Raw genomic sequence first — 23,239 nt, 5'->3', positions numbered from 1 at the left:
TAATCTTAACATGATAACAGGACTCATTTGTTCATTCAAGTTCATGAATTTCTTTGGAAATGGTGACGTGCATGTGCCTTCCAAGTGTACAATGCATCAACTGTGTAACTGCCTACCAAAAGCTGCATTTGATCCTCAGTAAGGTATAGTCAGTTTTTTATGTTTGTCAGCACTGCAACGGAATTGTTGGACACAGTTCTGTGTGGAGTAAGTGCCAGTAAGTGGAATTATGTTTTCAGAGCTGTAGTTTTCACTGTTACTTTTTTGGAACATATCTGCTTTGATAGAAATTCAACCAGCCTTTAGAAAATAGTAGTACCAAGTCAACAAATGCTATTTAGTAGACGACTAGTTGTGAAATGCACGTAATGCACACAAGGCTTAGCCTGATTTTCTTTTCTTTAATATTACTTCTTCCATCCTTCCATACTTTCGTTGCTGGCAGCTGTTTTGTAAAATGATTTTGAAAAATACCAATCTACCTACTAGTTATTTCCTTGATCTTATTTTAGCTAGGTAGCCTCGTTTAAAGAGACCTGAAACAAAACTGTCCTCAGGTGCAGTATCTTCTTTTTCTTCTTCAAAAAACCAGCCTTGCTAGGTTTTAAATAATGAGTAATAGAGAAACAGAGCTGTCACGGTTGCAGCGTGATTAGAAGAAACAAAGGGATATCTTGCCTGAAGATTGAATATCAGATAGTATATTTTGAGTTTCTTTGAGCTTCAACCATTTCAAGATTGGCGATAGTCAGCTCAAAGCTGGAACTGAAGGGATTTTTAACTTATAAAAAATGGAGGATAGGAGGGGGAAAAAAAGGTTTTTCAAGAAATAAAAATTTCTGAGGTATTCCATCTGTGCTGTCCAAAGCTGTTTTTTACTGCTTTTCTTTCACAGCCCATCTTCATGTTACTTTAATACCCTTTATGTGTTCAAATTCTTCCCATAAGCAGCTATGAGAAATGAAGCGTTTCTTAAGAGACGTTCCAATAACTGAGGTAGCTGAAAACTTGCTCCAATATAGTAATTACCTCTCTGAGTTTCCTTCTGATATTTTGACAATGCAATCCACATCATATATACTATTCTTAATACCAAAATTAATCTTTGATTACTTTGATTTCCTTCTAATAATTTACATTATTTGAGTTTATAGTCAAGGACCAGTATAGAGATGGATTGCATATAAGAAATGGAGCTCTTTATTGTGTCTTGTGTAGTCAGTGCAGGGAACAATTTCTATTCTCATTTCTATAATGAATTTTTTTTCTCTTTTTTCCTCTTACGTAGCAGATGGCCAGCAAGTTTCTAGTCATCGAGATCCTGTAATATCTCTTTATTTGATTTGTGGTGTTTGTTTTTTTTAATCACTGATTTCCTGACAAAAGGAGTTATTTTGAAAATTATAGGTTAAATTCAGATTTTTAAGAGAGAAAGTTCTAAGCTGTCCGAATCAAGAATGTTACATCCAGTGTGCTTCAGCCCATTCTAAAATATTCCTGTTTTTCTTCATGTATTAGGAACAAACTTTTTAGGATATGGGAAGGGGAGAGATCTGTAAAAAGTCTTAGTAGGTTCATTACATTATAAAATAGGTGAAACTTCAGATCACATCTCTGTTTCTTCTTTTTTTTTTTTTTTTCTGGGAAACAAACCTTTCTCAAAATTTGGTTTATGCAGCCTTGCACACTTGTCTAAATTTATTTCAGTGCCTTTCAGGGGCCAGCAAATATGAAGTGGATTAGAAATAACTGAGCTACTGTTTTTGTTCAAAATGGTTATTTTTCAAGTTTATGTTCCTGAAGTTTTTGTTGCATTGTGTTATGTTTGTTTGCAACGTTCTAGGAAGAAAAGCTAAGCTTTGTTCTTTGTGCTCTTCACGTGAGCTGAAATAACTTGATTTCTGTTTCATATGAGTTTCAACAGGAGGATTAGGTCTTGTCAGTCTCTAAATTCTTATTCTGTGGCTAGTCTGTGTCTGAATTTTCAAGTAATGAACTTGTCTGAATTACTTAAGGCCCAGATACAAATCCATTTTCTGATGTATTGGAAAGGAGGAAAAAAAATTAGGAAAGATGTATTGTCGTTTTTAGCCCTCTTGTCACCACTTATCCACATTTCCTTATTATTCTGTATTCTATGCACAGACATGTATGTTTGTTTAAATACAAGTGATAACTGCACTCTTTTTCAAATTAAACCTTCATAAGTCTGTGTATCTTAGCTGTTTTCATTTATAATATTCTTGATGCTTTGGAGTATTCAAATTCCAGTGTCATTTCTCTTGTACATGGAGAAAGTCTTGATACAAATAAGAAAGCAAGTCCCAACACTTATGATGTCACACACTTTGAAATGAAAAACAAACCAGAAAAAAAAATCCTATAAGCAAAGCATAACTAAGTATAGCATCTTTGTCTTTTTTTTCTTTATGTGTGTATATTTTATTGTTACCTTAGAAACCAGAATGCCATGGACAATTGCCAAGTCGTGTTAAGTTTGTTTCAAGTATTTGATCTTTTACTCAAGATATAGATAACAAAATAAACTGCAGAAGATCATAGATGGTTAATTTCAAGGCTTTAATTAGTCTGAAGTTTATGTAAAAAGCCAGGTACTTCAGACTATTTTAGATTAAAGCATTTTGAGAAGTTTAAATAGGAAGATGCTTTTTTTCTTAAAGCACATAGTATATTGATTTTATTTTAAAGTGTATTGTCTCCCAAATTTTGCTTAGAAGACAGATGTATGTGAGAAAAGTTAAGTTAGTTATAAACTATGATTGATAACTAATTTCTTAATGGAAATTTACTAAGTGTATGTTTTCTCTCATCGCCAGCAGATAGATAGTCAGTAAGGGCAGCAGCAGCAACAAGCTAGATTGATGAATGAGTGTAATTCAGTTTCTTTGTATTGTACAGCTTGAGAAATGCCAGTGGCCTGACAGCAGCAGACCTTGCACATACCCAGGGCTTCCAAGAATGTGCCCAGTTTCTCTTGAACCTCCAGAACTGTCATCTGAATCGTTACTATAGCAATGGCACCTTAAATGGGGGTCATCAGAATGCAGGTCCCAATCCATTCAGTGGTGGGACAAGTCGAAAGAGATCCTTTGAAGATGTGGAGTCTGCTGGAGTAAAGAAAGCTAGAACGGAAGGTGAGACCCTAGAGGTAAAAGGGATGGGGTGACACTGTTGCTGAGAGAGGAAAATAAACGTTTTAAAGCCTTTCAGAGTGGATGTCGAGTGTTATTCACAAACTCACTGTCATATCTAAATTAAGCTTTGATACAAGAAGCAGGTAAATACAGTTGTTCCATTCTTTGAAGAGTGTACACATGTCATACGATCTCAGTTCTCCCTGTCATCATCTTGACTTGTCTTCAGAAATTTCTATTCCCAGAGAGTGCTGTAGTTACACGACACCAAGAATAACATATAGAAGAGCAGAAGCTCAAATTAGCTCCTGCTTTCCTCGCTTTCTTCTCGTAATATTTTCACATAATATTTTAATCCATGAAGAAGCCCAGATGTTCTGATGATACTTTTCCACTTTGGGATTCACTCATTCTTCAGAAATGGTTTACTAAGCAAGATGGATGAAATAAATTTGATACAGAAAGGTTTCTGAATTGGTATGGATCGTGTCTGTAACATGAAGTGAATGTACACTAAATATCCAGGATCGTTTTCCAAGGGGAACTGTTAGATTATACAAGAATAGCAGGTGGGAATGAATCTGAGGGATTCATATTCAATCCAGTGCAATGAGGATGCTGCTTCTTTCTCTGCCAGCAATGATAGGATAATACCTTGAAGATATTTTTGGTGGCTATATGAAGAAATCTTTTTCAAATCGTAAATAACTGCATGAATAACATGAGAGAATATCCTGTTGCCTTGCTGTGGACATTCTGTTAAACTCATACTGAAGAGAAATTGAGCATTCTGTACTCAAACCTCCTTTGTTCCTGTACCAGCAATGGAATAGGGACTCTATAGACCATCACTGAAGACATCTACATGAAACTGTGTTTTGTTCTAATAAGCGTGGTTTGCAGTGAGCCAAGAAAACCTGGGCTTAACTGGTGCTTAACTGCAGGGAGTGAGAGTGGAAATGAGACCAAAGCAACATTTTAAAATCTGCTATGAATAAAATAAATCACAACAACATTGTCGCTCCGTAGCATTTGCTTTAGTACTTACTGTCCAGCCACCATTTCAGTTCTCCTGGGATTGGAGGCATTAACGTGTTTACTCTGAAGCTAAACATGTCTAAGATGTACCACTTGATCTAGTTGTTCCAAACTAAATAAATTCCTGATGGGGAAGAGCGCCTATTCAATTCAATGGAAGGTGATGTGTCAAGGAATAAAGTCTTTAAGTAGTTGCTTGGATTGAGAAAATGCAGTACGCAGTTGGATGTAACTGCTGAGGAATGACGTTTTCAGTGCGTTCATGTTCTGGGCTGAGAAGACGTTGCTTGAAGTCAGAGATACACACCTTTGGTCTTGAAGAGCTATTCCTTCTGGATGTTCATAACCAGCAAGCTCTTTCGTTTCAGAAAATGGTTCTAATGTAGTCAGTAGGTAGATTTCCCCAAAATCTGCAGGAGTGGCACTGGGCCATCTATGATATGTTGCCATGAAGTAGCAATACCTGCATTATCTTTCAGCGTAAGGAGTTGGAGTAATGGGTAAGTCAGATGAAGCAAACAAGTACAATATGTTCAAATGAACGAGGTCTCCTAGCCAATTACCAAGATATTAGGGAAGCAATCAGAATAGGTATTTTTTTGAGGTTTTACTACCAGTATGACTTTTAACACCTTTGCAAGCAAGGTAAAAACTGCTGCCTTTGCTTGAAGATTTTTAGAGCAATTAAGAGATGCATCCGAACTCGGAGTTTCTGATGCAGTGTCTGCCTTCAAAGACATCAACATCAGTAATATCACAGTAATATAAAAAGCCTGTTGGGAATGAGAATGAATCATCTTTCTTGAGGCACCTTGTAAACAACGAAGGTGAGTAATGAGGAGTCATCAGTATGTCTTTGGGCTTAGCTAGCCTTTAAAAAAAAAGGAGCAAATTCAGGCAGATTTGCCTTTAGCATTGCCATTTATTTGCACATGGGATTCCAGATATCCAGAGAGTGCAGGCAGTTATGGCCAGATTACAGCAATTGAGAAAAGCTTACACAGTGCCTTGGCACGGTATACACAATTTATAGTGAGATTGTAAGCAGTGGAGTAGGGGAAAATACTGAAACAGGCTTCATACTTTGTCCTGGAATAGCTAAACTGGAGAGGAGATGAACTTTATGTACACAATTTTGTTTTTTTTTGCACACAAATCTGCTATTGGGCACATAGTATTAAAAAAGCCTTCAGCCTCAAACTTATGCAATGCTGATACAAGATGCTCTGTGACTGATGGAAGCAAATGCAATACAAGAACAAGCTCCAGAAGCTGAACAAATGTACATTCGTAGCTCTGTTGCAAGTCTGCGTTCAGAATGCACACTGGATCATTTCCACTTTTAACTTGGGAATATCAGCTGAATTTTATGTCAGTTCTTCTGAAGTAAGTTCCAGAAATCTCTCTCTTTGATTCCTGGGGCGGTTGGGTCACACAGTGAAATGCAAAGATGATTTGTGCCAGGCCAGTCGATCACTTGTGTGTTTGTTGCAGTCCTCATCCATCTAGCCCGTGGCCTTTGGCAGACTGGCTTTTGCACTGTGCTGTACAAGCTCAACACAGTGCAGGAGGTGCTCAGCTGCATGTCATGGCATTCGACATGGCTGCTGTTGGGTTATCTTTGTGGGAGGAAGATGGGGAGGATTGCTGAGTGGGTGTACCCTTGCATATGCCAGCATGAATCTGCACACCATATTCATCTAGATATCCAGAGAAAATGTCTTTTTCTTCCTGGTCTGAGTGATGTGAATCTCACTTCTCTAAGAACTCTGGTCTCCTTGAAGACCTATGTTAACTCTGGAGCCCTGAAACACACTGGCAATTGCTTAAAGTTCATTAAAAGCAAGTCGTTTACTAAGATTTCCCTTGTGCCAAAGGTAATGCAAAAAGACTTGCAGTCTACTGAAGTAGCCCACTATATTGTGGTGTGTGTGCAGAGTATAGAAAAGCGTGACAGCAAAAAAAAAAACAACAGTGCAGGGTCTGTTGGGCTCATACTGAAGGGGTGCACTGGAGGGTGCTGATAAGAGGTAGTGCAGTCACACCCTTTTTGCTTGTTAAAGCATTTCCCACGTCTCGACACTTCTTGGCTTTTATCAAGAGAAATCTATGTTCAGTTCTCGGATGGTCCCTGGAACATCTCACGAGTAGGGCATGAGTTAATAGGAGAGCAAAGGGGGAACATTCATAACTGACACTGAATGCTCTCTGGGATGGAGTCTGCTTATATCCACAGGGCATGCTATCTGGGCATCCTAAATTACTCTTCAATCAACTTACACCTAGTAATTGCTTGATACATAGGTGCAAAGTCTGATAAATACGGTGGTAATTCTGCATTTTTGAGGATAGTAATGAAAGCGCAGCTACTCACCTTTTGCTTATTCCACATGTGTTATCTCAAATGTCAGAAGCTTTCACACGGGAACAATTTAGATTTGTATGTAAAAAGCTTTTGTTTTAATAGCGAAAGTACTCATCTGTTTGTTGGCTGAGTTTTCAAGTGTGCACCAGTGACTAAGCGAACCTCTTTTTTTAATCAGCTTACAGCTTTGATGGCTTAATACCAATGATGAATGGAGGAGTTGAGGACGATGCTGACAATATGCACGTTGACAGAGAGTTTGCTGTTGTATCAGGTGGGAGTGGACAGTTTCCTGTTAACTACAACAACATTCAAATGGTCGAAGACACCAAACAACAGGAGAGTAGTTCTGTTGGACCAAAAGAAATTGAAATATACACTGTTTCTGCAATGCAAACGCCTTGTCATTGCAAGAACCAATACGCATTTTATTTTTAAGACTTAATCTTTTACTTTTGCACATGATGACTAGTCTTGAAAACTGTTGTATTGTAACACACAACACCATGGGGTTCTAGTAGGTGTCTGAAATTAGCTGTTTCATGCAATATATTGTAATGGTGACAGAGGAGGTTTAATAGCAGTTCTCAGATGAACAGAAATCCACAGTGGCTGTTTCACTTCTAACCTGAGGCTTGTATTACGTTGTGCCTTGCTTTTAGTTGCCTATGATTTCAGGTTAACGGAAACTCAGAAATAATGTAAATGATTCACTTTGTTTCCATTACATAGTTTTACTTGCTGATAAGACTTGATAGGGAAACATATCATAGTGCTTATATGGCTTTGAAAATAATATATGTTACAACTAAACTGTACTCAGCATAGTTTAACAAATGCTATAAAGAATAGACTAGACTACATGATGTGTTCAAAATTTGTTCAGACAATATAAGCACAGGATCTTGCTATGAACAAATTTGTGGGTTTTAGTGGGAAAAAAAAACAAAACTGGATACTGATGTTCTTAAACTAGTTTAGAACTAAATTTGGAGCTGCAGTATCAGAAAGCTGTTTGGACTTCGTACATTGATCCTCACGGAACAGTCATAATATTAGTGGTATTAGTGGATATTAACAGTGGTTTTTTTTCAGGGCTGCTCAATCAGATGCTTTTTGATAACCCCAGGGTGTGCATAGAGCTTTGATAAAACCTGTTTGGGGTCAGCTTTTCCATGCACTTTGTAGGTAAAGCATGGAGTTACTACGATAGTGCATTATTATAATGAGAAATGAATATCTTACCTTAATTTGTTCTGTGATTAAAATGTTTATGCTTTGTACCACAAATCAGACTTGCCAAAGGGAATGATAACGGGCAGATATTTTAATATATTAGAAATGAATATATATACATATATATGCAGTCAGTTCTTAAAAAGTAGATTATGATATTTTCCAGTGATAATTACTAAGTGTTCTTATTTATGGAAAAATGATTGTCATTTATAAATACTCTCTATTACTATAGGTGCTAATCTTTAATGCGTAGTAACGTTCTATAATTATCACTAGAATTATTCATTACCTACTTTTGCATATTAACTATGGGTAGCACCACTTTTATTAAATTTGACTTGGCAAAGCCAGTCTATGAGGATTTATTTTTAAACAGTTAAAAATTTCACACTTTTCAGTTAATAAACACTATCTGAAATTCTTTCTGTGCGTTTTCATCACTGAAATATTAGCTTTGGTGTCTCGATGGGTTTGGGTGGGGTTTTTTTTCCATTTTCAGTAAGAATTTGTTGTTAGTGAGTTCTGTTGACGTCATGAAGGGAATGAAAGAGGAAACTCCGGTTAGTATACACAGTGAGGTTCAAAATTAACACATTTCTTGGCTTTGTGTATCGGTGTATCCATATTGCAAAACATCCATGCAATGGACTAATAACCAAAGCTTCCTTGTCAAACAGTGGTACTCATGTCACTTAAACAGGAACCCAGTTGTTTTTAAATGTGGAAAATTACCAGCAGGCAGACTAACTTACTGGCTCGATCTGGAAATGCAACTTCAATGCAGTCCTGTTTTGCACGTAGGTTTATGCATTTATGTATTCACAAACATATGTGCATATATCCAAGAACAACAACAGGACATAAAATCTTTAAATGTAGATGTATAGGCCTGTAGTTTCTACACTTGCCTCACTATTCTTTACCAATACAGATATAAATTTTAGATGTCCTTTACCTGCAGGCATTTTAAGGCAGAGTGTATTCTGCTAGTTGTTGAGCTAGTACTTTTGAGTACCACTGCAAAAAAAAAAATGCATTTCAGAAATGCTGATGAAATTCTGTTGATGGAAATAATGATGATTGTACTAACTACTAAATCCAACAGAAGTTGCTTTAAAACAGTTGTCTATTTTTTTGCATGCACATATTTAGAATTTTGTTCCCTACTATTAATCTTTTTTTTTTAGTCTTCTGTGCACTCTGCTGTTGCTATTGTATGGCCTTTTGCATGGCTTTTTGCATGTGGATTGTACAGGTGTTACTATAAACTCATTAATATAAACCTCACTATCTCATCTAGCAAGCTGCTAGATGAGTTGAAGAACTTTCTAAATAAAAGCACTTTGACACATTTTATATTAGCATCCCAGCATAACATTTCTTTATTCGACCTACTTCAGTGTATTCTGTGCTGTAAGAGTGACCACTGAAAAGAAAGAAAGGAGTCACAGACTAATTACTACAGAAAATAATATTTTAAAAAAGGCAACTCTTCACCCTGTCACAGATGCTCCATTATTGTATATTTACAATCTTAGAACCCAAGAGGGCATTACAGTGAAGATGGAAGGATGTCTTATTCCACTTTTCAAACTGCTGTTCCAGAATGCAGCCTGCTACACTTACAGAAAATAATTTCTGAAAAACTCACGATGTCTTTGAGAGATTAACACAAATATAATTGAATGTAGGTAAGATAGTTGCATTTTTGACATTAAAATCCATGCCTCAGTCCAGCTCCCACGAACACGAACTGCGTATACTGTTACCGATAGGAAAGGGCAGGCTTATTGGCAAAGTTGTGTGTGGAAACATTTTAAAAATCAGTGGAGTGTAGTGGAGACGTTTTGATGTATTTCGATTTATTCTTAATTTTTGGTGACAGGTGTATTTCTTAATGCAGATATGAATAGCAGTAGCTCCATATTGAATGCACTGACAAATGGATGTGCCATCAATGGACATTTGGATTTCAGCGCCGCACAGCAGCTCAGTGGGATGGATACCAGGCAAGAGGAATGTTTAACATTAACACCTACTGGAATAATTCCTGGAGTAACTTCTCCCGGTAGGCATCGAATTCATACCAGTAATGGCACCGAGGAGCCAGAAAAGGCCATGAATAATCCCACTGATATGTGTGGATCTCTCCATCTGAATGGAAGCCCAAGTAGCTGCGTTTCTAACCGCCCCTCGTGGGTGGAAGACCCTGGAGATACTTTGCACTATGGACACTACCACGGTTTTGGGGATACTGCTGAAAGCATCCCTGAGCTTAGTAGTGTCGTTGAGCATTCCAATTCTGTTAAAGTTGAACAGAGGTACGACAATACTGTCTTAGGCACAATGTATTTGTACCATGGCTCCTAGATCAACGACCTTTACATCACGCGCATATTGAAATTGCTACCGAACGAATCTGGGGGCACAAAATCTTCACATAGCATTACATTTGAAAATTGCAACTTACTGCTATTTTTACACTTTGTTTATATAAAAGGTAAACCTTTCATTTGACAGCCTTATACAGTAGTTTTAGTTTGTTGCATGTATGGGGCTTGTTTAGTGATAAAGTAGGTGCTGTTATGATGGAATGGTTATTTTCATTTTTTATGGAATGTTCCGGTTTTGTATTTTTTTATTTCTAAGCTTGTGAACACTATCTTTCTCCTTCCCTCTTTTTAGAGCTGTTTTCCCTTTTATTAAAACTATGTTCAAATGAATTTTGTGAAGAAAATGTTACATATGTGCATCACTTAGAAGTAAAGATTTTCCTTTTCCATATCTTCTGCTGAAGCTATGGTAGTAATATCAATGCCAACTATCACTATGCAAGGTTGAAAAGTGGCAATCTTATGGAGCTTCTCTGACTTTATAGTTTGTACGTTTGTTCAGTATAATTAGGTGTTCATCTTCACATTTTTGAGCAAGTTGTTTAAAAATGCAGAGGCAAAATTTGGGAAAGTTAATGTTTCACTTTGCTATAGCGTAGAAGTGCTTTCTGTTGTTGGGCTCTTGGCGTTATAGAGTGGGAAGGTGGGTTGCCCTTGTGCAGTCAGGTTGTGCCTCAGGTTAGTTCTGAATTTGTGGCATTTTCCTTTTGCTTCTCTTCTTTATATGTATGCTTGATATTTTACCATAGCTCACAGACCGGAGGCATGTTGGCACTGTTCTGCTTTGTATGCAGTTTAAAATTACTGTTACTTGTTATAGAGTTTGGCAAGTCAAAATATTTGAGTTTGACCGTCTTGGATATACATCTATTGTCCTTTTTTTAACATACGCTTTGAAAATGTAATGTTGTGTATTCTGGGCTATGCTCATAGATATACGTTGTATTTAAAGCTTAATACATAAATCAAAACTCATATAAGTGCACTATATAAGCACTAATAATATAAGTTGCTGCTTTGTGATATGATAAATGAAGAGTGGGAAGAATATGGTAAATGAGATAAGCCCTCTGAATTGTGTTGATTATTTTTTCTGTTGTTTTGTTTAAAAAGGGACCTTTACCATTTGGATTCAAAAAATAAACATATTACATTGTATCTGAATGTTCTGTTTAGACATGATATTTTTACTGGATGCTTGAACATGTCCTTAATAGCTTTTAAACCACATTTCACCATAGTCTTTCTCAGAGCAACTGTAGAACTTCATAATTTTGTCAGTATGTGGAAGCAGACGGGGCCAGCTGAGTCAGTTGTCCTTGAATCACAGAATCACACACTAGATATTCTGGGTTTAAAGGTTCTGTCAGCCCTGAACTCCAAAAACAGGTTGCAAGTACTGTCTGTCTGATCATGGAAATTGTGCTCACCTTTGAACTTCTCTGCTTAAAATGATACAGACTGCAGAGAAATCAATATTGTAAATACACTGTAAATGGTTTACTATCTACATATAATATACCTGCGCTGTATTCAGATGGAGAGCTGCATTCTCACTGAGCTGCACAGTCATTCTGCACGTTGTTGGCCAGTCCAGTGAAACTCCTCAGTGCCTTGTGGGGACAAACAAGGCAATTAAGGAAGGGTGACTCTCACCTGAGGCACTCTTTCTGGCATGCACATAACTTGCATGTGCTTGAATAACTGCATCCAGGCTCTGTTCTGCCACAGTTTGATTTGTTTATGTGGTGCCCAGAGGCATGTGCCATTGCCATCATACTAACACAACAATATTGTTTTTGTATATGCAGAGCTTGCTGCACGCATGTGCTTTCTTATGCTTCTCAAATAAATCAGAGCATCACTAAGTTACAGTAAATATGTCATCAGAAGTATTTGGCTATAACCTGATTCCTAAAGGATTTTTTCTTTGGGTTATCAACAAAATTTGCATGCGTCCATTTACATTACAATTTTAGGTACAGAATTCTAACACAGCAAGATTTATAGTCTGTAAAGCAAGATCTTCAAAAATGTATACACTTTGGTTTTATTCAATTGCTTTTCACGTCTCTTACCTAAAAATGCTTCGGAAGACACTGAATTTCAAATTCAAAGAGAAGACTGAACATTTTATTTTAAAAAGCTCTTCTTGTGATTTCATTTGGGTGTTCAGCCACACACTAGTAGAGATTTCAAGGTGTTTGTCTCTTGTCAGGCACAATGGAAACAAAGTACTACATTCTAATTCAGTGTAGAAGATCAATGAAGGCATGACTTAGACATACTGTGTGAGTTTGCTAGGTACCTTCCATTATTGGTGACACGTCAAAGGGCAGAAGTCTGTGGTAGAAAACGTCTCAGACAAAGGCTGAGATGTGTAATCACAGAATCATAGAATGGCTTGAATTGGAATGAAACGCAAAGCCCACCCAGCCCCAACCCCCGCCATGCCTCACAGGCCCTCTTCAAGCCTACAGAATAACATTTCAGACACTACTTACAGAATCTTAAAATCATGGCAGATCCTGAGTTGGCCACAAGGACCACTGAGCGCAGCTCCTGGCCCCACACAGCACCACCCGGTGTTCAAACCCTGTGTCTGAGGGTGGTATCCTTGCACTCCGGCACTGGGCTCCGTGCCCACAGCCCTGTGCATCCCGCTCCATGCCCTCCGCGCTGTGGTGCAGCCCCTTTCCCTGACCCCCAGCTGCCCTCCCCTGACAGCTCCATGCCGTTCCCTCAGCCCTGTCGCTGTCACACAGAGCAGAGCTCAGCGCTGCCCCTCCGCTCCCTGTGAGGAGCTGCAGCCGCCATCAGGCCTCCCCTCAGCTCCTCTGCTCTGCGCTATAATTTGAAACATATCAAAATTAGAAAATCATAGGAGCGTTAGAGTTGGCAGGAACGCTTAAAGGTCATCGGGTCCGATTCTGCTACAGCAAACAGGGACACCTACAGCTTAATGAAGATGTTCAGCCCCTTCCAGCCTGACCCCGTGTGTCTCCAGGGATGGGAACCCCTTTGCAAACATGTACTTCTCCAAACATTGATCTTGCATCTGGCTGTGCTCATGTCTTGATCTGTGTTCAGATTCAGATTCACATTCCTTGATAAAAGTTTCTCTGAGTCTTTTCTAATAAACTTCTTTAACAAGCTGTCATCTTTGCGCAGTCCGAAGATGTACCCCAGGTTAATATTTATAATCAAGCTATAAATCACTGAGGAGTTTCTGCTGTTTGGATTACAAATGCACATGTTCAAAAGCACTACTTTGCAAAACATCAAAGTCCCGAGAACAAAAGAGAACTAGAATTAAAAAGTAATATTTGCTGTCTTATATGCTAGTGCCTACCTACAGTACAAGTTTGAATTGGTAATGCACACTTTCTGAAGTACAGCCTTGCATATTTCTGTACTTACTTTGTGTCCAGCCTGTGCAAAACTACATACTTGAAAGCAAACAAACAAACAAAATCAGAAAAATAAATTAATTGTTCTAGCACTCTTTCACCAGCCTGCCACTCATGGCAGCACATCTAATGCAACAAGTCCTGCACACTGGGGAATTGGCAGCAGGAGATGGGCAGCTGGACTCCTCCACATGCACAAAATCATACAGCCATAGAAAGGCCTGGGCTGAAAAGGACCACAGTGATCATCTAGTTTCAACCCCCTGCTATGTGCAGGGTCGCCAACCACCAGACCAGGCTGCCCAGAGCCACATCCAGCCTGGCCTTGAATGCCTCCAGGGATGGGGCATCCATAGCCTCAATGATGGGACACACTGTAGCCTCCCACTGGGCCCTTCACATCTCGATAGTTTTGCTCAAGGTGGTTGTTACTTTGGTGGAATATAAAAAATAGCAATCTCTGGCCAGATAAGCACCAAGTGGGAAGCTTTGTAACCAGGTCAGTGTGGCGCTGAGCCCAAAATAAGGAGCTCAGTTTATTAGGTCTTTGGTACACTGCCTGAGGTTAAGCCTGTCATGGCCTCAATAGAAAAAGGCAGAGCAGCTGAGGGAGTAATCCTATGGAACCTAAAGACAGAGGAATGAGATCAACCCTCAGACTAAACTTGCTTGGTGAGACAACCAAGATACGCACAGGGGACCTCTTGCTCAGGACAGCTGAGGAGTATGGGAATAAAGACAGCAAGCACCTGTTGAGGAGAAAGGAAATGATAAAAATAGTGCGTAGGGAAAAAATACAAATGTCACATCAGAAGCAAACTCCAATCACTCCCATGTTCTCCGCTCCTGAGGCTTTCAAGGAGCTGCACTGGTGCAGTAAAATCAAAATGCCTTTGTAACAGCAGCCTCCATCAGCAAATGGGTAGAAGGCTGTGAGAATGAATGTTTGACACAGAAGTGAGAAGGGACAAAAGCAAAGTGCGGAAGGCATTTAACGAGCCCCCCTTTTGCTAGAGGAGAAAGATGAGTGAACTCCTACACGCTGCCTTGCCTGCTCCAAAGGGTTAGAGGAGGGGTTTGGAGCACGTAGGTATCTTTGAAGGATTTTAATCGTTGTGCTTCGTGGGAAGGGGAGCGCTGCTCAGCATATGCCTCGTGCAGCATGTAAAAGATAGGAGGTTTTGCCTTGCAGAACACTGCATGTGGTATGCACTGGTTGAGTCGACCTCTGGTTGCACTTCCATTGCCACTGTGCACAGCTGCTCTAGAGCCCTTCTCCATGAGACTACTTTGTATTGTCAGTGGGAATGGCATCACTGCAAGGAGGACCGCAGAGAGAATTTTTAAACAGTAATCTGCTGTGCTTTATTGCACATGGACTGAGGGAACATACGGGCCTCTCTGCACAGCTTGGAAGTAAAGAGAACAACTTTTGTAAGGAAAGAAATAGTATGGTATCAGCCGAGAGGCAGAGCAAATGCTGTGGTCAGATCCCAGAACAGAGCAATCGAATTAGGGATCTGCTGAATGAACTACAGCTACAGTGAAATACGGAGAAAAAAAGGCATAATCTCATCTGATACAGACTAAGGAAATAAAAGTGGCTCTTAGTGGGGTGCAAATAAAAGCCACGTCCAAAAGGAAATGAGCTGCAATTAGATGAGGAGAATGAAAATAGAGTTACTCTTCCTGTCTTAATGTCTAAATGAGAGTGAGTGTGGACATCCATTTCCCATGGCCACCAGGAGTCAGCAGTGGCTCTCCACTAAAGGCACTGCAGCCAGTCTGTCTAGCAGGGTGGGAAAGGGGAGGTGTGCATGCTCAGCCTGATCCCAGACACAAGCAGCAGTGGTAAGGCAATTTCAGGCCATCCCTTGCATAACCCTCTCATGGATCTCACAAAAGGATGGGTTATGCTTTTTTTGCTGCCGTGATTAAATGGGAAGTTGTGGTGAGCAGTTGGTCTCTGCTCCCGTGTAACTACTGATAGGACTAGAGGGAATGGCCTCAAGTTGTGCCAGGGAAGATTCAGGTTGGATGTTAAGAAAAATTTATTCTCCAAGAGAGTGGTTATGCACTGGAATGGGCTGGCCAGGGAAGTGGTGGAGTCACCAACTCTGGAGGTGTTCAAGAAATGTTTAGATGTTGAACTGAGGAACATTTTGTAGTGGAAAATATTGGTGACAGGTGGATGGTTGGACTGGATGATCTTAGAGGTCTTTTCTAACCTTTTCCAAACAACAGCCTTCTGCGGTTCAAGAGGAATAAGTTGAGGGAGGGAAGATTTAGGTTGGATGTCAGGGGGAAATTCTTTACAGAGAGAGTGGTGAGGTGCTGGAACAGGCTGCCCACAGAGGCTGTGGATGCCCCGTCCCTGGAGGTGTTCAAGGCCAGGTTGGATGGGGCCCTGGGCAGCCTGGTCCAGTATTAAATGGGGAGGTTGGCAGCCCTGCCTGCAGCAGGGGGTTGGTGCTCGATGATCCTTGAGGTCCCTTCCAACCCAAGCCATTCTATGATTCTACAAAATGAACAAAACCAAAAGAAAGCTCTTTGGAGGGTCTTTGTAGATTACTGGCTGCTCTACCTATCTGCTGAGAGGTGGCTGTAGCATCAGAAACATATTGTTCCCTGTTCATTGGGTTGCTAATGCAGCCAGCTTAATTTACTCTGCCAGAATCCAACCACGTGTGTGGCATGCTAAGTGTGAACCACAAATCAGTTATCTGTCTGAAGCTCTTATCCTTATGTGGGCAGCTTAGATGAGGGCCCTATTATTATGAAGTTAAGTACATTTTTGCCCAGAGTTCAGTTTTTGGATATTCAATATGGCACAAGTGGAGGGTACCCAAATGGTCACTTTGATTTGAAGCCCCATGTCCATTTACAGGTCAGACAGAGTGCATGTTCTGGCAGATTGCCCTGCCTTCTCGTTTGGTGCCTTTGGTGGATCCTGGAGTAACATTTTCTGGGGCTGTGTAAATCGTCCCAGCCTCAGCAACAGGGCACTCCTCAACCTTCAGCTTCTTCAGTTGGCCATCTACTTCTCACATGCATTTACAGCCCTATCCTGCATGTCTGCTAATGCTCAGGGAGACAAACATCAGACTGCAACAGCAAATGATGGAGCCTTCAGAGGCTTTCACTGCTGTGTCAGCTATTGCTGCAGCTTAAAATAAGTGCATTTCCACCATCGTAAGGCTGGAGTTCGGACACGCAGCACTCTCATCACTCTTGCAGCTGGATTAAGGCAGCTACTGGGACTGAAGGAGATGGCCTGAACAGAAGTGACATGCACAGCACTCCTACAAGTGACTTGGTCTATGTACCCCTTGCTGAACTTGGGAAGAGTTTTCAGCCAGTTCAGAGGTAACAGAGACAAAAAACACCTTCCAAAACCTCAGTGTAATGACAGAGCCTGGAAGGTATTTCTGCTACTTGATATATACATTTGTTGGAAAGCAAGTTGGATGTGAACTGAAGACTTAAAAGAAATTGGATTACTTGCGAGGGCACTGTAATTGAAAAGAAGAGAAGCGTGTGTGCTTGAAACAAATTTATTTACTACCGTGGGAGAACTGTAATTGAAAAGAAGAGAAACTTGTAGAGCGGAGCATTTGAAATTGGCTGGAGAGGGAGAGAAAGTAGGGGCTCCTACTCTCTGAAATTAATTTCCTGCTTGATTTGTAGTACCAAACTTTAGAAACATCTATACCAATTAACTTGGAAGTGTAAGGTTTTCCTTAGGGAGCATTGCCATAGTGCACAGGGACAGAGAAGTGAAATGCTTTAACCTTGTTCCTCGGCTCCTGCACAAAGTGGAACAAGGCACTGACTAAGATGGCACTTGATGGCAGCTCTGGGTCCAGGTTTCAGGAGCCTGATGAGTGCACTACAGATCTTGCAAGGCACTGGAGGCCTTAAACAGCACCTCTACAGCCCTGGGCCACAGCTGTGGGCAGGTGGGACTGAGTGGCTCCATTTATAGGAACTATCAAACTAAGCAACCAGGGATGCACGCACTGCAGAGTGTGCCTCAAATGGCCTTCTGATCCTCGCCATGGCTCTGCAGGGATCCAGGAGCCAAGCGCAGTCACAGCTTCATCTCATCACGAGTCCCAGGTCACCCGGAGGTTTTGGTGCTTCTTCTCGTGTAATTGTGCTCTGAAATCTCTGAAATCCCTTTTTATCTTTTTTCTTTTTCTTTTCTCTCTTTCTCTTTTTTTTTTTTTTTTTTTTTTTTTTTTTTCTGCCTACACTTATTTCTTCGTAAGAACTCAACAAAAAAGAAACAGGTGAACTGAGTCTGGCTCAGGGACAGTCTTATCCAATTTCACATTTTCCCTGATAAAACCTTCTGACCTCTGACAATCTCACACTAAAGGAATTAGGGTTTCCACTTCTACAACATCCTTTGACAATGAGCTCCACCATTTCAGCACACGCTGCGTGTAGAAGTGCTCATTTTTGTTTGTTTTAATCTTGTTCTCTGACTCTTTCATTCGGTGACCCCTGGTACTGTGAGAAACAGTGAATAAATTTTCGTATGCGGCACACAATTTTGTAGAGCTATCTCATATTTCTCCTCAGTCATCTATTATCCAAGGAGGGGAATCATATTCTGTTTAATACTTTATATGAAGCAGACCTATACAGCAAATTCTGATTATTCTCTGTATCTGTTTTTCATTTCTACCACAATCTTTTGAGATGAGATGACAGCACATGAAAAGAGGATGCATCATAAATTCACAGCGTAATGATGTACCTTATTTTATTCTCTGTTCCTTTCCTAGTAATTACCAACAGTTCCTTTACTGCTTAGCATTACACCAATGTTTGCAAAGAACTGCTCAAAAACACAATAACATCTTTCTCATATACTGACAGAAAACGGAGAGCTCATTGTTATGTCTGCTTGTGTTGTTAGGATCATTTTCCCCATGTGAATTACCCTGCCTGCTCCCACCCAAATTCATTTTCCAGTTCCCAGTACTGAGATCCTTCTGTCATTCTCTGCAGTTGGGTTTAGTTCAGATAACTCTGGATAGTTTTGCATGACCAACAGATCCTCTCACCTCACTATTTATGTTATGGTTTTTTGTCCTACCTCACTTACAAATATTTTGAACACCATAAGTCACAACATGTATATAAGAGATTTTCCCACATGCATTAGAAGTGATGGTCCCACTGAGTAAAGATGGTCCTCCCACTGTAATTCCCACTTGCGCATCCTCACCTTGAATATGGCATGAAGTCTCACACCTGAAATCCATCATTCTCCCTGACAGAGCCCCAGCTATTCTTAATAATTTTTCCTACCAATTAGGTCCAATTTTCTTCTGCTGGCATGCTCATTTAAGGCAGATCTATGGGCCTGCCATCTGGTAAGAAAGATCTGTGAGTGAGTGAGTGAGTGAGTGAGTGAGTGAGTGAGTGAGCATGAACACCAGCAAAGGCACCTATAGTTTATGTGCCTTCGAGTTCCAGGGCAGTTTCCCTTTCAGTCTGCCAGAGTTCATCCTTTTTGTATTGCTCTCACTGGAGACATCCTCCGTTCTCCCATGGAATGTATTTACTTGACTTCTAATAGTCCTCTTTACTGTTTTAAAAACACAAATGGGGCTTTTTTGGTTCCTTTTAAGAATCTTTTAGAGTATATTTTTTCCTTTTATCCTCTGACGCAGTGTCCATAAAGCCTCTTTATCCCAGTGGAAATCGTTCCGTCCTTTTCGTAGTGCCTTTTAATGCAAGTACTGTGTTATATATGATTTGTCTCCTTGAAGTTAAGCATTACTGCAATTGACTTTTTCTTTTTGTTCTTGTGATTGAACTGAGCATGACCTAGGCCTACTGCACAGGGTTCCAGTGAGAACTGCATCTTGTGAGGGTCCTGGCAGCTTGCTGCAACTCGGTATCATGTGTTTTAGCTGTCCAACAGTTCGGGCTCTGCACCATGCTCTTTTGTCATGGTTGCTTGCCCACATAGGAATCATGGAAATATATTGTGCTCTCTATCTTCTCACCGTCTCTAATCTCTCTTTAGCTTTCAAGGTCCAGATGACTGCTGGCAAAGTCCCAGTGATAAGGCTTAGAATCATAGAGTCATAGAATCGTAGAATCATCAAGGCTGGAAAAGACCTGCAAGATCATCCAGTCCAACCATCCACATACCGGAAATATTCTCCAGTAAATCACGGCCCTCAGTACCGCACCTAAACGTTCCTTGAACATCTCCAGTCATCTCCAGTGACTCCACCACCTCCCTGGGCAGCTCGTTCCAGTGTCTCACCACTCTTCTGGAGAAAAAATTTCCTTTAATATACAACCTGAATCTCCCCTGGAGCCATTCCTTCCCATCCTATCACTGTTACATAGGAGAAGTGACCAATTCCCACCTCGCCACACGCTCCCTTCAGGCAGCTGTGAAGAGTGATAAGTTCTCCCTTGAGCCTCTTTCTCTTCAGACTGAACAATCCCATTTTCCTCAGCCACTCCCCATAAGACTTGTGCTCCAGACCCTTCACAGCTTTGTTGTCCTTCTCTGGACACACTCTAGGGGCTCACTGTCTTTCTTGTAGGTAGATATGAAACTCATCTCCTGGCTGCCAGCTGAGACACCTGGTTGCACTCTGGGATATTTCCAGATATTTCCAGCACCTGATGCATCCCCTACAAATTACACATGCACATGGGCATTATCTGGCTGAAGAAACATGAGTGTCTGTTTCATGTGCATCCTTTAGGATGAGAAGCAGCACCATTAAGCTAACAGCTGGAAATGGTACATGGAATGGGTGCTGAGATGAAGTTACATTATTTTCAATTTTTCTCTCCTTTTTTTTTTTTAATTGCTGTTGGAATTGTTAATAATACAAGTGGTTTATCACAATCTGCTCTGCAGTGTTACTGGAGTGTACAGGATTCTAGACACATTCTAGTCAGGGAAAAAGAGCAAAACTGATTTCCTGCAGGATCTCCTGGGCAGCTGATGCTGAAATGCCCTTTCCACAATTGTGTTACTCCGAGCAGCTTGCCAGGTGTTTGCATACTGGTGTGGTAGTCTGTCTGCACTGCAATGTGGGCAAAACCTCCTTCATGGGCACATCAGTACTCTTCAAAGTCTTTTCCATAGGCAATAGGTGCTACCTAGGGAAAAATCCTAAAAGCACAGGATGTCTGTCGGCCTGACCATCAGAAGATGGCTGATCCACATCAGAAGATGCCCATGCTACATCAGTTATTAGGTATAAAACTACATCAGTTATTAGGAAACGACACCTTTTTTTTTTTTCAAAAACTGAAGGCTCTTAACAAATGCCTTGTGCCAGGTTACATTTTTGGGGCCTTGGCAGCACGAGGTCTTTTGTGGGGAAAGAGAGGGTGCTGGCTCACCGGGTCTGCAAGGAGGAATGGTCTGAGCCTGTAGGAGGGAGGAGTGCTCCTGCTGCTTTGCAGACAGCAGGCTGTGCGGTGCAGTGCTGACAGATGCTGTGGGAGCCTTATTGCCTTCCTCTCAAAACATACAGCTTCATTAGGGAAGAGAGAGGGCTACCCCTGGCTGCAGCAAGCCCAGGGTTTTCCTGTAACCTGCCTGAAATGAAGATGGATCTGGTGTAAACATGACACTTGTGTGCCTTTTGCTGCAATGTTTGAGAAATTATTATATATGTGAGGAAACATATCATTTTAACAGGGAGAGGCTGCAGCTTTATTTGAAAACCAGCAAAAAATCACTGAGGAAAGTCCCTAAACTATCCAGAGCAGTGGGTGGCTAGCTGTTCTGACACACGTGGCTCCCACTCTGTGGATTCTCACTCTGCTGGGCAGTTCCTACTCACAGATGCAGCAGGGCATAGGGAAGATCTGTTTGGGCTAAGAGGCCAGGCTGTGAGAGCCAGGACACCTCTCTGCTCCTAGGCCTACTCACCCTGTCCTGCAAAGGCAACAAGTCATTGCCTTCAGCAGCAACTTGGTGCCCGTCAGCTGTAAAACTAAAGGGCATGCAGCTTCTGCCTTCCTCTGTGCTGGTGTGTGCAGCTTGCTGGTGGCATTACATCTTGCATTGCTTACTTGCCATGCAGGTTGGATGTGGTTCCTCATGGCTTCCTCAAAAACCTTGCAATAGCCTCATGGCCTTGCATGCCAAGCCTCAGTGTTGCAATGGAGACATTCTTCCAAATCATTGGCCTTCCCAACTCCTGCTCTGGCTTCAGAGACCAAGCTGGTGGGTACCCTATCTCCTTCATGCAGCGAAACCCTCATGAGGTAGCTCATCTCTCCCAGCCCTTCTGGAGGCTGAACCAGCAGCTCCATAGAGGCACCAGTGCACTCTGAACACGGATGTGCCATGGGAGTTCTCCGTTCTGCACGCAGGATGTCACCCCACAAATGTCTGCTGTTCGCTCCTCACCCCAGCAGTGGGCTAAGAGAGGCCTGTGAGAGTCACTCTGCTGGAGCTGAGAATGGCACATGGGAGATGGCCCCTGAGAAATGTCTGCCACAGCAGCATCACCAGTGCAAGGAGGTGGGATTAAATGTGAAGGAGCATGTCACTCTGCTGGACACCTGCCACCTCACAACTGGACTTGGTTGTGACCCCACCTGCCTCATATTTTCCCTGGGAAGCCAGAATGAAGGGAGGACCATGTGCTTCTTCATTCAGGACATGAGTTGGACACAGACACCAAAGGATCAGAAGAATGGTCCTATTTCTCCAGCTTCTCACTCAGCAACAGGCCATGAGGACCAACACTTCATTTAGCAGGAAATCCAGGTGCCTCCAGCCCAAAGCAAGTCTACCTTTCCTGTTTCACACACATCATGTGCTGCTTGCTCACTGCTCCTGAAGCTGGCTGGTGTGCAGTGCAGCAAGTACAGCTGTGGTCCACCCCTGGCTTACTTGCCCAGCACTGAAGGGAGCACTTAGAGCACAGGAGGTTTCTTGAGGAACTTTCTGCTTGGATGAAGCTACTCAGAGAACATGGAAGCTTTTGGCCCTGTGCCTTCCATCCAATAGAGAGACCAGCTCATCTCCTCATTTCCTTTCTTGCCTGTTGCTTCTCTCACAGTCTAATCCAAGGGCTACAAAACTTGACTCCAAACTGCAGTTTTGGTATGACAGAGATCTGCTGCTTTATAAATTTTGATCCCTTAAGCAAGAATGATTCGTGTGCAAGAAGGACAAAAAAATCTTTAAGTAAAAAAAATAGTTTTCCTTTTTTTTGTTTACTCGCCTTATATTACATTAGTATTGAATTTTTGAGATGAAGGCTGTAATACCACCTATGCCTTTGCTAGCCCATAATTACACCAATCTCAGAAGTAGAAATCTGTAAGAATTGCCAAGGGAGAACAAGAGAAGGGAAAGGACAAAAAGCTGAAACGAAACCATGAGGCTAATTGCAATGGTGACTGTCTGACATTTCCCATTTCCTCCTGAAGCACACTTATCCCACAGAACTTTAGTGCTGGTGTGCTGTGAGCGAGCCCCGCTGGCACGTAACCTGTGGGGTCAGGCACCTCTGTACCAGCAGTCGTGCAGCCCTGAGATACCGAGGGCATCACATGGATGGTGGGAACAGAACCATATCAGAGGTCAGGCGTTTTAGAGTGTGCAAGTGGCACATTTTTATGCAG

General features: G+C 41.3%; 1 protein-coding gene across 2 annotated transcripts in view; it reads left to right on the top strand.

Annotated features, from left to right (window-relative positions):
• Positions 1-11,354, top strand: part of ANKRD10 (ankyrin repeat domain 10) — a 34,213-nt gene extending 22,859 nt beyond the window's left edge. The window contains exons 4-6 of one of the 2 annotated variants that reach the window (XM_052664395.1): positions 2,920-3,155; positions 6,737-6,832; positions 9,683-11,354. In XM_052664395.1, the coding sequence (XP_052520355.1) occupies positions 2,920-3,155; positions 6,737-6,832; positions 9,683-10,167 (817 nt within the window). In that variant the 3' untranslated portion in view covers positions 10,168-11,354. The remainder of the gene's footprint in view (positions 1-2,919; positions 3,156-6,736; positions 6,833-9,682) is intronic. The other variant, XM_052664396.1, reaches the window with a different exon arrangement.
• The last annotated feature ends 11,885 nt before the right edge of the window (positions 11,355-23,239 follow it).

This window comes from Tympanuchus pallidicinctus, unplaced genomic scaffold (assembly GCF_026119805.1).
Source record: "Tympanuchus pallidicinctus isolate F22 unplaced genomic scaffold, pur_lepc_1.0 scaffold6, whole genome shotgun sequence".
Taxonomy (NCBI): Eukaryota; Metazoa; Chordata; class Aves; order Galliformes; family Phasianidae; genus Tympanuchus; species Tympanuchus pallidicinctus.
Note: the sequence above shows the minus strand (reverse complement) of the source record. Positions and strands in the feature narration are given on the sequence as shown.